The 12362-nt window shown below is 37.9% G+C and overlaps 1 protein-coding gene across 1 annotated transcript in view; it reads left to right on the forward strand.

Moving 5' to 3' along the window:
* rasef (RAS and EF-hand domain containing) overlaps nt 1–12362 on the forward strand; it is a 99692-nt gene that overhangs the window by 60848 nt on the left and 26482 nt on the right. Inside the window, exons 8-9 of the mRNA XM_028802431.2 lie at nt 1811–1895; nt 10124–10206. Of these exons, the coding sequence (XP_028658264.1) occupies nt 1811–1895; nt 10124–10206 (168 nt within the window). The remainder of the gene's footprint in view (nt 1–1810; nt 1896–10123; nt 10207–12362) is intronic.

Consider the following 12362-nt stretch of genomic DNA (forward strand, 5'->3'; position numbering starts at 1 on the left):
GGGAGGTGACCAAGAACCCGATGGTCACTCTGTCAGAGCTCCAGAGGTCCTCTGTGGAGAGAGGAGAACCTTCCAGAAGGACAACCATCTCTGCAGCAATCCACCAATCAGGCCTGTATGGTAGAGTGGCCAGACGGAAGCCACTCCTTAGTAAAAGGCACATGGCAGCCCGCCTGGAGTTTGCCAAAAGGCACCTGAAGGACTCTCAGACCATGAGAAAGAAAATTCTCTGGTCTGATGAGACAAAGATTGAACTCTTTGGTGTGAATGCCAGGTGTCATGTTTGGAGGAAACCTGGCACCATCCCTACAGTGAAGCATGGTGGTGGCAGCATCATGCTGTGGGGATGTTTTTCAGCGGCAGGAACTGGGAGACTAGTCAGGATAAAGGGAAAGATGACTGCATCAATGTACAGAGACATCCTGGATGAAAACCTGCTCCACAGCGCTCTTGACCTCAGACTGGGGCGACGGTTCATCTTTCAGCAGGACAACGACCCTAAGCACACAGCCAAGATATCAAAGGAGTGGCTTCAGGACAACTCTGTGAATGTCCTTGAGTGGCCCAGCCAGAGCCCAGGCTTGAATCCAATTGAACATCTCTGGAGAGATCTTAAAATGGCTGTGCACCGACGCTTCCCATCCAACCTGATGGAGCTTGAGAGGTGCTGCAAAGAGGAATGGGCGAAACTGGCCAAGGATAGGGGGGCCAAGCTTGTGGCATCATATTCAAAAAGACTTGAGGCTGTAAATGCTGCCAAAGGTGCATCGACAAAGTATTGAGCAAAGGCTGTGAATACTTATGTACGTGTCATTTCTCAGTTTTTTTATTTTTAATAAATTTGCAAAAACCTCAAGTAAACTTTTTTCACGTTGTCATTACGGGGTGTTGTGTGTAGAATTCTGAGGGTAAAAATGAATTTAATCCATTTTGGAATAAGGCTGTAACATAACAAAATGTGGAAAAAGTGATGCGCTGTGAATACTTTCCGGATGCACTGTAGATAGATAGATAGATAGATAGATAGATAGATAGATAGATAGATAGATAGATAGATAGATAGATAGATAGATAGATAGATTGTCTGGTGCCTGATGCTTCTGGACAGGCTTTGAATTCCCACACCTAAACTATGTTAAGGCAGTTAAATAGTGAATGAATGGATGGATGGCTGGATAAACTGGTTTATGTGGATGTGTGTGTGAGTGCGTGAGAGTAGCCTTTCAGACAGAATGACATTCCATCCAAGGCGCAGTGCTGTCAGATTAGATAGACAGAAGGACGTTTATTATTTCTTATCCCCAATGTAAATAAGTAACCCATCCATCCATTTTTCTTATCTGCGACACAAGGCAAAAGCAACACCTGGCACTAGTCCATTGTAGGACGAACACACATATACACACTAGGGAAAATTTAGCAATGAAATTCACCCAACTTGCATGTGTTCGCACTGTGAGAGGAAATCGCAGCACCCAAAGGAAACCCACACAGGCACAGGGGGATCATGCATGCTCCATACAGGGAATACCGAGGATGCACACCCCAGGCTACTAACTGTGAGACATCAGCACTACCATTGTGCTGCTTACTTATCCACTAATGACAAATATGTATGTATGTATGGTTTTTATTTTGCTGTTGTACAGTTCTGTTCTGCTTAGAAAGCAAACCAATAAACAAGAGAAATGGAAGAACTACTCAGTGTTGTGGAATCTGCTCATTTTCAAAAAGACTGGCAGATAGCCATACCTGGTATTTGATTTAGTCAAAGTTATTACAGCTAACAATAAGCTTTTTTTTTTTTAAGGTCTGCTAACAGAAGGCTGCAAGACAGTAATGACGCCCTGAGAAGTGCATTAGAAAACAGCTTCAGCAAGGGCAATAAATCTCTGGTAAGTGTTTCAGTGGACATGTACCTCATGTTTGTGAATGTGTTTCTTTCTGTTTATTTTCAATTCTGTTTTTTTTTTTGTACAGTTATCAGAATTGTATTTCTGATTCTCAGTGGCTCAAACCTTGAGGGCATGTAATGTTGCCAGTTTTAGCAACTTTTCTATTCATCTATGAATACTATCCTTAATTATAATAAAATAATAATATTAGCTATATTTGTTATCTTAGGCTATGTCCACACTAAAACATTTTCATTTAAAAACAGCATTTTTAAACTAAAATTATTTCCGTTCAATCTAGCATTTTTAATGTCATTTACAAAAGTCTTTACATCCATACTAAAATGACCAAAAACACAGATGACATATTGTCTGTCTACAATGGGCATGTGCGCAGCATACATTTCTTAAACCAGATGTACACTGTATTATTTTGGCACAATTTTAAGCATGATTTGTAGTCACTCACTGATTTTTTTGAGTTGGCCCAAATTTCAGCTTCATTGGCTGCCGTTTCATGTGCAGTATGAGTGTGGTTGTGATGCCCGATTGCCTGCCATGATCGGCCATTCAGAAGAATTTCTGTCATGTCAAGTGGACCAAATGTGCTTGTGCAGTTTGAGCACATATATGACTGGTGACTATCATGCAGTGTAAGTAGTTGTTTGACCAGACTTTCTAAAAATCACACAAAACACAATTTGGATGCATACAGAAAGGCAGCAAAACAAACACAATACAAAGCAACCCTTCTGTGCCCACTATATTCAGTCACTTTATAGCAGGACAACTAATAAGTGGGTACAGTTTAACTTCTGTTAGTCTGCTGGATGTTTAATCAAGAGCAACAGAGGTCCTTATTCTGTGTCATTTACTTGATATTGAAGTTTTGTGTTTATTTATCCTCATACATGGATGGTTTGCATTTGGAAATCTGTACCCTCATTTGAGCAATTTTTGTTAAGGGCACTATTGAAAAATGACACTATTGTAATTCATATTCTGTGTAATTGAAACTTAAGTATTTGCCAAGGTGGTGCACTGGTAAGTACTTCGGGCTCAGAGGTCTCTTTTTTCCAGCCTGAGTCTGAGTGCTTTCTTGAGTTATGGAGACTCAACGATCTATGTCCCAATGAAGTTCAGGTTAAAGGATGTCGGTAAATCGGATCATTACAGCAGGGTGTAAATGCATTCATGTTTATGTGCAGTGGTGTAGTACTTGCACTTAGTCCCACAAGAATACCTATTTATAATGGCAATCATGCCAATTGTAGTTATAAAAATGTGATGTATTGGGCACATATGCCTATTAGCAGAGATTGTACACATACATTGCACCATATTTAGTCACATAAATTAATTTTCCACCATGGGATAAGGAAAGTCCACTCCCTTGCTTGCTCATTCAAAAGGAGAACTCAGAGGAAAGAACTGTAGACTCAGCAGAGAGCACAGGACTTTCATCCATGGCAACTTGAAGCTTGTGTAACTACCCAGCTTGCACCACTATGCGCACTGTTTTCACGCAGGTGTACACCACATTACATTTTAGGATGCAGTCTGATCTGTACTGTGGATGTGAGTTATTTTACACATTCCTTCTTACTTCTGAAAACTGTTGTGATCAAATTAGTACATTTTAACAAATAAATTCACATTGATTGAGCTGAACCTGAATTTTATAAAGAAATTGAAAGAAAATGTTTCACAGGGCGATTTGAAGCCTAGTTTAGGAAAGAAAATGTAATGAATGGAGCTGAACCATTTGTCTTTATACTTTAAAATCAAATGAATGGTAAATAGGCTAATAGTTTGCAGTACAAATTGGGCATTGCCATTTGTGGCACAGAGCAGGCCAGTAGCTATAGGATTTCCAATTAGTGAAGTTCCTGAGTTGTGCATTTTCCACATGGTATTTTTACACGTCTATACTGATTTCATTAGTCCCCTTCCTTTTCGGGATGCACAGAAAATATCAGCAGGTTATATTTTTAAACAATTGTATTTTACTTGAATTCTCTGTCTGTTTGTCTGGGTCAAATCTTGCAATTTATTTTAAACCCACTTTTGGCAAAGCAAATTTCTTCTAATTTTGCATACATGTTTAGTATCGATGAGAATACAAAAATCTGTCAAAACCAATGCAATTACATAACAAATTTCTCCATAATCAACTGTTACGGGATTCCATTTAATGCACACGCAACAATGACGGAGAGAGAATATAGTGCGATATAGGAGCATACAAGTGAGAGACGCATCGGGTTGCCTCCACTTGCCTCTTCCAGTGAATGGAGGGTGTACTTAACTTGTTTACCCTTGTGAAGAAGTAACCTTGATGATCAAGGTGAGGAAGTATTGGCGTAAGCCAATATTTTTTTTTTTTGCAGTGACCGAGTGCTAATCCCATAAGAGACCAAAATATAGTTCATTTTAATATTCAAATAATTCTGCAAAGAAGATATATTATGTAATACTTTTAAAAAAGCTTCCCATTCATAAAAAATGATTAAAAAAATAATAATTTGCAAAATACTCAGAAACTAAAAAGTAAAAAATAAAATATATAGAAAAAAATTTTAAGTAAAATTGTTTTATTTACTTTAGTTATAAATGCACTAAAAATCAAAAAAAAAATTTTTCCTTAAACACAATTTTCGTGGTTATATGTGACTAAATAAAATTAATTAATTCAATCAATTAATAGAACTATTATTCAATCAATTAACTTTAATCAAAAAATATAAAAAAAACAACTTTGTAATTCCCCACCATGTTAAACAAGTTTCAAAAATTGTTTGAATTGATTAATTTTTGTGTGCCCCACAATTTTATTTAGTCACATATAACCACGAAAATTGTGTTTAAAGAAAATTTTTTTTTTTATTTTTAGTGCATTTATAACTAAAGTAAATAAAATAATTTTACTTAATTTTTTTTTAAGAATGCAGTGCAAAACCCTGCAGTGATGAATATGGAGGAATATTTTATTATTGCTTTTATGGTTGTGCTACGGATTCACTGTGATGCAAAAATAACACGGGGGAATATAGGCATGTGAACATAGTGAAGGCATCAATTAGTTTAAAGAAAATCACACATGTGGAAGTGAATTGCAGAATGTCTGAATTTTATCTTTATAACTCCCATCTAATGTTACTCTCAGGACTCCTGATTAGTGAAGATCTTGACAGCAGTTGACTTGCTTCTAATTTGCCAAAGAGTTAGTCAGAATCACATTTTGCATAAAGTACATGACTTGTTGCTACAGATTATACTTTTGTAGGTGGCATCCTAGCAAAGTGGTTGTAGTCTGGGAGTTTGAATTTTGGCCTAGTCAGTGTTTGGCTGGAGATTCCACACTTTCCTTGGCTTGTGTGGATCTTCTCCGACCACTCAGATTTCTTCCCATGTTCCAAAGGCATACATGTCAGGATAATTGGTGATGTGTTTTTAAAGTGGCCCTGTATGAGTGTTCATGGGTGTTTACATGAAAGTGCCCTTTGATGGACTAGCTCCTTGTCCAGGATTTGCTTCTGCCTTATGTTACCGGGGTAAGCAGGCACAAACCTAAAATTGGATGAAGTGGGTTTACTAAAATAACAGATGAATGGATGGTTGTTCTTGTTCACTAAGTGCAACTCGGCCTGTTTTGTTTAGATAATGCACCACCACAGATTATCACCATGTCATTGGTAATCAGAAATCAGCTCTTACCTTTTATACAAATTTCTGCTATCTCATTTTGGTACTACCAGCTTTTATTTGATTGGTTGATAAAATGGCATGTTTTGACTCAGCACTAACATGTGGTGAGTGCACTGGTGCAAAATGGCTGCTGTCGCCTCATCCAGGAGAATGCTACACATTGGTGGTAGGTGAAGTGGCTCTATGAGAGTTACTGTCTATGTAAAGTAGTAGTGAGGGAAGCACCATATAAATGTAGTTTATTATTACTGTTATGACTTTATTGCACTTCAGATATTTCAAGAAGAAGTTTAATTAATGTTATAGCAATCCTAAAGGCTTCTTTACTAAACATGGAGATTTTCAGAAACAGTTATTTGTGTCATGTTGAATATGAATTAAGCATCAGTGAAACATTATGAGGCTGGTGCATCACACTGCTTAGCTTAGGCTACGTTCCCACTGCACCTGAAGGTAACTGAATTCTGATTTTCCACCCATATCCATTATTTTTTTGTTTGATTATTCAAGTTAATTTTGCAAGTAATACAAAATCAGGTAGGATTTTGTTCAGGTATCTATCCTGAGTGTCTCACGCATGCACAAAATGAATAAAAACAAATACCATCTAATAGACTCCAACAGGACATGAAGCACTCTATATCTTCACATTGTCTCCAGAGTAAGACATCTGAAAACTCAAAGCTTATGTTGATATGGAAGAGAAACAGAAAATGACAAATTGTAACTGTAAGTTTAAGTGTAGTTATCACTACTGGATCTATATGTAGAATTGTGGACACAAGAGGAGTCAAGACTGATGGGAGTGAGATGTGGAAGAGTAGGGTGCAAAACAGTGATTTGGCAATTTAAGAATTTCAAGGGGAATGTTTGATTATTTATGTCATCTATCCACAAGTCTCCCTTGAAAAAGTATGCACTTAACGTGTGCACTTTTCATTGGAAGACAATTAGTAATTGGACTATATTGGCTGGCAAAGGAACCCAAAATGTTTACAAAGTGCGCCACCTCTCTTTCTTTCCATCATTGATATGCTAAATCAAGTAGTGTATGTGTGCATTGGATTTGGTACCACGTATATGTCTAAAAAGGCGTAACACCACCTTGCTTAGATTCCAAAGAAAATTTTGCTTATGCTAGAAAGGCAAAAACGGCGTATGCACAAAAAACTCAGATTTATAAAACCATTTGTACGCCAGGACACACACTAAGTTCCTTTATGAAACTCAGATCAACTTAAAAGTATGCATGCATGTACACACTTTTAGCCACTCCCCACCACCACCTGCCAGCAACCACGTATGGCTTAAAAAAATTACGTTTTTGAATATTCATGATCTAATCACCAGATAAATTTGGCCATATTCCTGAGTGATGGTTTTACTTTCAAACCACGAGAGAACACAGAAAATGAAGCTTCACTGAATGTGAAATTAAGGCATTACTGACATTTGGCAGAGTTTAATGAGTGACCAGGGCAAAACAGACAACCTATGTTAATAAAATAAATCTCAAATCAAGGATATTTTGTCCTCAATTTTTAAGGTCACAGTTAATATAAATATGTTAATCAATAAAATAGTTGCACGGTGATGTATCAGTAGTGCTGCTGTCTTGTGGCAAGGAGTCTGGGGGTTGCGACCTGGGTACTCTCTGCGTGAACTTTTTATGTAGGTCCACATGGGTTTGTTCTGGTTTCCTCCCACAGTCCAAAAACAAGAAGATTACACTGGTCAACAAACATTTTGTTACTGGGATTCTTTCACCTGTACTTGAACAAATTTCACTTGCTGACTCCAAATCTGAAAACCGTTTTCGTCCAGCATGTCCCAATTTTTTAGTTATGATGTTTAGTTATGATTTTTTAGTTATGATGTTCTTGGACGACTAGGGTGACTGGACAGTAAAGGCGGTGAGTTTCAGCATTTAAGAAATAAGTTTGGTCTCAAGAAAAGTGAAGCCAAAATTAAGGAAGGTGTTTTTGTTGGCCCTGAAATACGTTAACTGATGCTTGACGATAAGTTCAGAAGGAAACTGAAGCCAACTGAATCAGCACCCTCATTCGTGCAGGTTCTCCAGAATTTTCTTGACAGTCACAGAGCAGAGAATTATACTGAGCTTGTGAAGAATATGCTGAAAGTATATTAACTTACGGGAGCCAGAATGTCACTGAAGATGCATTTTTTATATTCTCATCTCGAATTTTTTCCACCAAATCTAAGCGATGTCAGAGATGAGCATGGGGAAAGATTTCATCAAGATATAAAGGTGATGGAAAACTGATATCGGGGAAAATTCACTCCGAGCATGATGGGTGACTACTGTTGGTTCTTGCAAAGAGAGACAAATGTGCAGTACAAGCACAAAAGCAAGTGCCTCCAACATTTTTGGGGATGCTGACCTCACTTTTATATTGAGGTACATTGACATAAATATGCTTTAACATGTCTCTGGTATCATCTTCTGGTTTGTTTTCAGAATAAACGCATCAAAACAATTTTGGTGGGACATAGTCCAAACTCCAGATATCGTGTTGATATATTATATTGATATTCAAAAGTGTCAAAACGTCAATGATGTGTATTTCAAAAACCCGACTTGCTAGCTTAATTCCGATTTCATATATGAAATCAGTATATACAACTTAATGAAGAGATGCTCTGAAGTTCCCAGAAGCAAACAAAACATATTTTTTGTAGACCAGTGTTATTTGGACTGGCGATGCTAAATCTCCTCTAATCTGTGTGTGTGTGTGTGTACGTATGTGTCTTCACGCTGTGATGGGCAGGACCCTGCCCTGAGTTTAGAGGATGGATGAATCAACCAAAGCAACTCTTACATGCACATTGCTGGTCTTTAAAACGGATAACAAAATACTCTGCAATTTCAATTACAGGTTAGCTCACTATTTCATATTTACCTTGAGATTTCAATTTGAATATGCTGTGTTCAGTATATTCCTCTTTACACACCTTAAAGATGCTCCTGTCAGCAAAGGACAGATCCTCAGTAGTCAGCATGTGCGATTGAAACAGTAGCACACCTTGCTGTGGCTTATGGCTGCCTGTACAAACAGCGGCGTGGGAGTCTCAGCTAATCGCTATCACACATCACACAAAACACTGTGACAAACAAGTTTTTAAATAAAAATGCATCTTCTCTTTAATGAAGCAAATAAATAACAGAAAAACTCCAACTTTCGCATCAGCTATGCATACAATTTCTAATTTTTTAAAATAAGGTGCTTATTTTGTCACAATTAAAATACTTAGACAAGCAAACTTAAAAACACAAAGTTTTCTGTCATTTAAGTATCGTTAATGGTATTTGTGTCCTTTTTTATGATGATGACTAAATTATAAGCTGATTTAGAGATCCTAGAGCTGAACTGGCGTGTACATCACAGAGGCCATTGAGCAGAAGTCACACAACCTCTGTTCTGTTACAGGCTTCGAACAACAGTGTTTAGAAAATGGATGGATGAACATCAGGATGTGACTGACGCGTCATTGAAATATGCAATGAAATCAGATTTTCTGTTCACTTCCTTGCCCTGCCACCTGAAGTCGCTAAAATGTAAAAAATCTATGCATAGAACTTATGGATGGTCAAAACTTTCTGTGACTTTAAGCCAATTTCCATGCCAAATATAAAACCCCAACCTTTGCATAAAGAATGGCTTACACACATTTCTAAGCATAAGCAAGTTATACATGACGCACCACATCTGTGCCACAGTGGCCTGCTCTGGCATATGGATTAAACAATTTAGACAATATGGCATAATGTGACACTGATATTTGAAAGGACTTTTTAAAAAACTTAAATAGTCCACTTGTCATATTTTGTTTCCTCATCTCACAGGGTTAGAAACACTGTAATATGAATCCACTTTAGTTTTCTTAATGGGCACAATGATCGCACAGTTGTTAGTTCTGCTGACTCACAGTTCCAGGTTTTGAATTAAGACTCAGTTACTTTCTGTGTGGAGTTTGGATTTTTTCAAATTGTTTATGTCATTTTCTACGTTACTCAGGTTTTCCTTCCATATCCCAAAGAAATGTGTGTTGCTTTAACTGGCAGCCTTAACCGGGTCCTGTGTGTGTCTGTGTGTCTGTGTGTGTGAGAGAAAGATGTCCCATCCAAGGTTGGGTCCAGCTTTGCAAATGATGATGCAAATATAGCAGACTTCTGCTCTCCACAACTCTGAATTGGAATATTTGGTTCAGAAGACGGATTCTCTAATCTAGGCAGAACATTATCTGTGCCAACTTGATTACGTTAAAAAAATACAAGGAATGCATACCTGACTCATTTTCAAGGAACCATTCCGTTAAATATAGAAAACTTTGATACTGTAAGAAACAGTAGCATTTCCTCCTGTTATGGTTAAAAATATACCTGATGTGTGTCTGCTGCAGTACACTGAATATAATGGAATGTTAAGTATTTCAGCTTTCTTGCATTTCCTTGTATTACTTTTGTTTTCACCTTTGACACTCAGTCATATCTCTTTCAGCGTGTGCTCAACATCTCTCCTGCAAGCACTATTTCAAGATCCAGCCAAAAATTCAGTGGCCGCCAATCTCCATTTTTTGATAGGTATGTTGAAAACCATTTATTTAGCTATTCTACTGAAGTGAGCCATTTCATAGAGAGCACGTGTGTTCAGGAACAGACCTGTGAAATAGATCCAGGATTTCCTGGTTTTCAAATCCTTGTGTGCCTTAGCACGAAAGCAGTAAAGCTTGGTAAACATTTATTCTTGAGTGCCAATCATGTGATGGAGATCACTGTACTGTTTGTTGCAGTGGATGGATCATAACAAAGAAAGGAGGAAGAACTTGAAGTAATCTGCTGATTTCAAGAAATATAAATTGTTACTAACTACTGTACTTGAGAAGGAATGCAAGTTTTAAAATTCAAACTATGAATTGTATTCTCTGCAGTAATTTACATGTTATATTTTAAATGCATTGCATAGAAATAACCTTCTGTATCCTGAGTTTCACATAATAAATATAGAGTGCTAAATATAGTGTTGTTCTGTATAGTTACTGTATATCTTTACATTAATGTACAGAAGCAATTAAAAAGGCAAATGAAATGGTGGTTTATATCATACAAACTGTTGAATATAAGTCAAGGGATATTATGCTCAAACTGCAAAAGGCACTAGTGAGACCACACCTAAAGTTTTATGTGCAGATCTGGTCACCACGCTACAAAAAAGACAAAGCAGCCACTTGAAGAAGTGTAGAGGATAGCAACCTGGTGCACCCCTGGACTTAGGGACATGTCGTACTCTGACAGGGTTAAAGAATTAAACCTGCTTAGTCTCAAGCATAGGAGACCACATGGGGACCTAATCCAGGTCTTCAGAATTCTCAAAGGTATTGATAAAGTAGATCCAGAATTCATTCAGCATAACTGTGACTCACATACTTATAAACATGAGTGGAAATTAAGGGCAAGTTAATTTAGAACTGAAGCCGGGAAGCACTTGTTTAAACAAAGAATTAAGGGAATCTGGAACTTATCTTATCTTAAATGTCTTATTTATCTGTCTGTTTCTGTATTTATTTTTTTAAAGGGCTTCAGCAGAAGCCAAATTTCTCTCTAGGAACAAATAAAGTTCTATCTATCTATCTATCTATCTATCTATCTATCTATCTATCTATCTATCTATCTATCTATCTATCTATCTATCTATCTATCTATCTATCTATCTATCTATCTATCTATCTATCTATTGTGGCAGGCGGCCGGGTCCCATTCCTGGCCGGGACACCCCTTCTACTTATGTTCTGGGGGAGCAGCCATGGGCTTCTCAGTACCTCCCCCGGGACGCTTGGTGGCAGCCTCTCTGGTTGACGATGGTGCCTCAGTTTCCCGCCGGGTTCCATGGGAGATGGAGTTGTCCACAACCCTGTGGGGATCTGTGGTGGCCGCCAGGGGGTGCTGCAAGGATCCCGGAGCCAACATGGACACCTCTACAGCCCCACCCGGAAGTGCAATTAGCAACAGGTGTTCAAGCACCTTAAGCACTACCAGGTGGGCTATAAAAAGGGCCAGCATCCACCACTCAGGAGCCAGAATCGGTAGGAAGAGGACAAGGTTGCCTGGGAGGAGTGGTGGTGCCAAGGTGGAGAGTTGTGTTGTTGAGGTTAAGTGCTTTTGGGACTGTGTTGTGGCTGGGGGGTTCACGGGGAAGACATGCCCTCCAGCTGAAGAAAATAAAGTCTGTGTTGTATTTTTACACGTGCCTCTGTGTCAGTCTGTGCTGGGTCCGGTGCTATATAGTGCCTTTATCACACTATCTATCTATCTATCTATCTATCTATCTATCTATCTATCTATCTATCTATCTATCTATCTATCTATCTATCTATCTATCAAAAATGAACAAGAATTAATCATATTTTGGATCAAAGAGAATCAGAAATTCGTAAATAAATAAAAAGGATGTTTAGTGACACAGACAGGATGCACATGTAATTTACTGTACATGGGTGAGGGGAGGACAGTTTTGTAGCTTAATCATTTAGGTTGTTTGGGTGCAAATAGAGGCTAACCGGATCATGAGTACAATTTATTTGGAAAGGTCACTTATATGTCTTTAAAATTAGTATTATTAATATTTATTTTTTATAGTATACAGTTAGTGTGTGAAACATTAAAAGCTATACAAGATGTGGGTGTCTTGAGAACAGCTTACTCATTGACCATGAGTCATACCTTTTGTGCCTTTTTTATAA

This window comes from Erpetoichthys calabaricus, chromosome 5, assembly GCF_900747795.2.
Source record: "Erpetoichthys calabaricus chromosome 5, fErpCal1.3, whole genome shotgun sequence".
Lineage (NCBI taxonomy): Eukaryota > Metazoa > Chordata > Cladistia > Polypteriformes > Polypteridae > Erpetoichthys > Erpetoichthys calabaricus.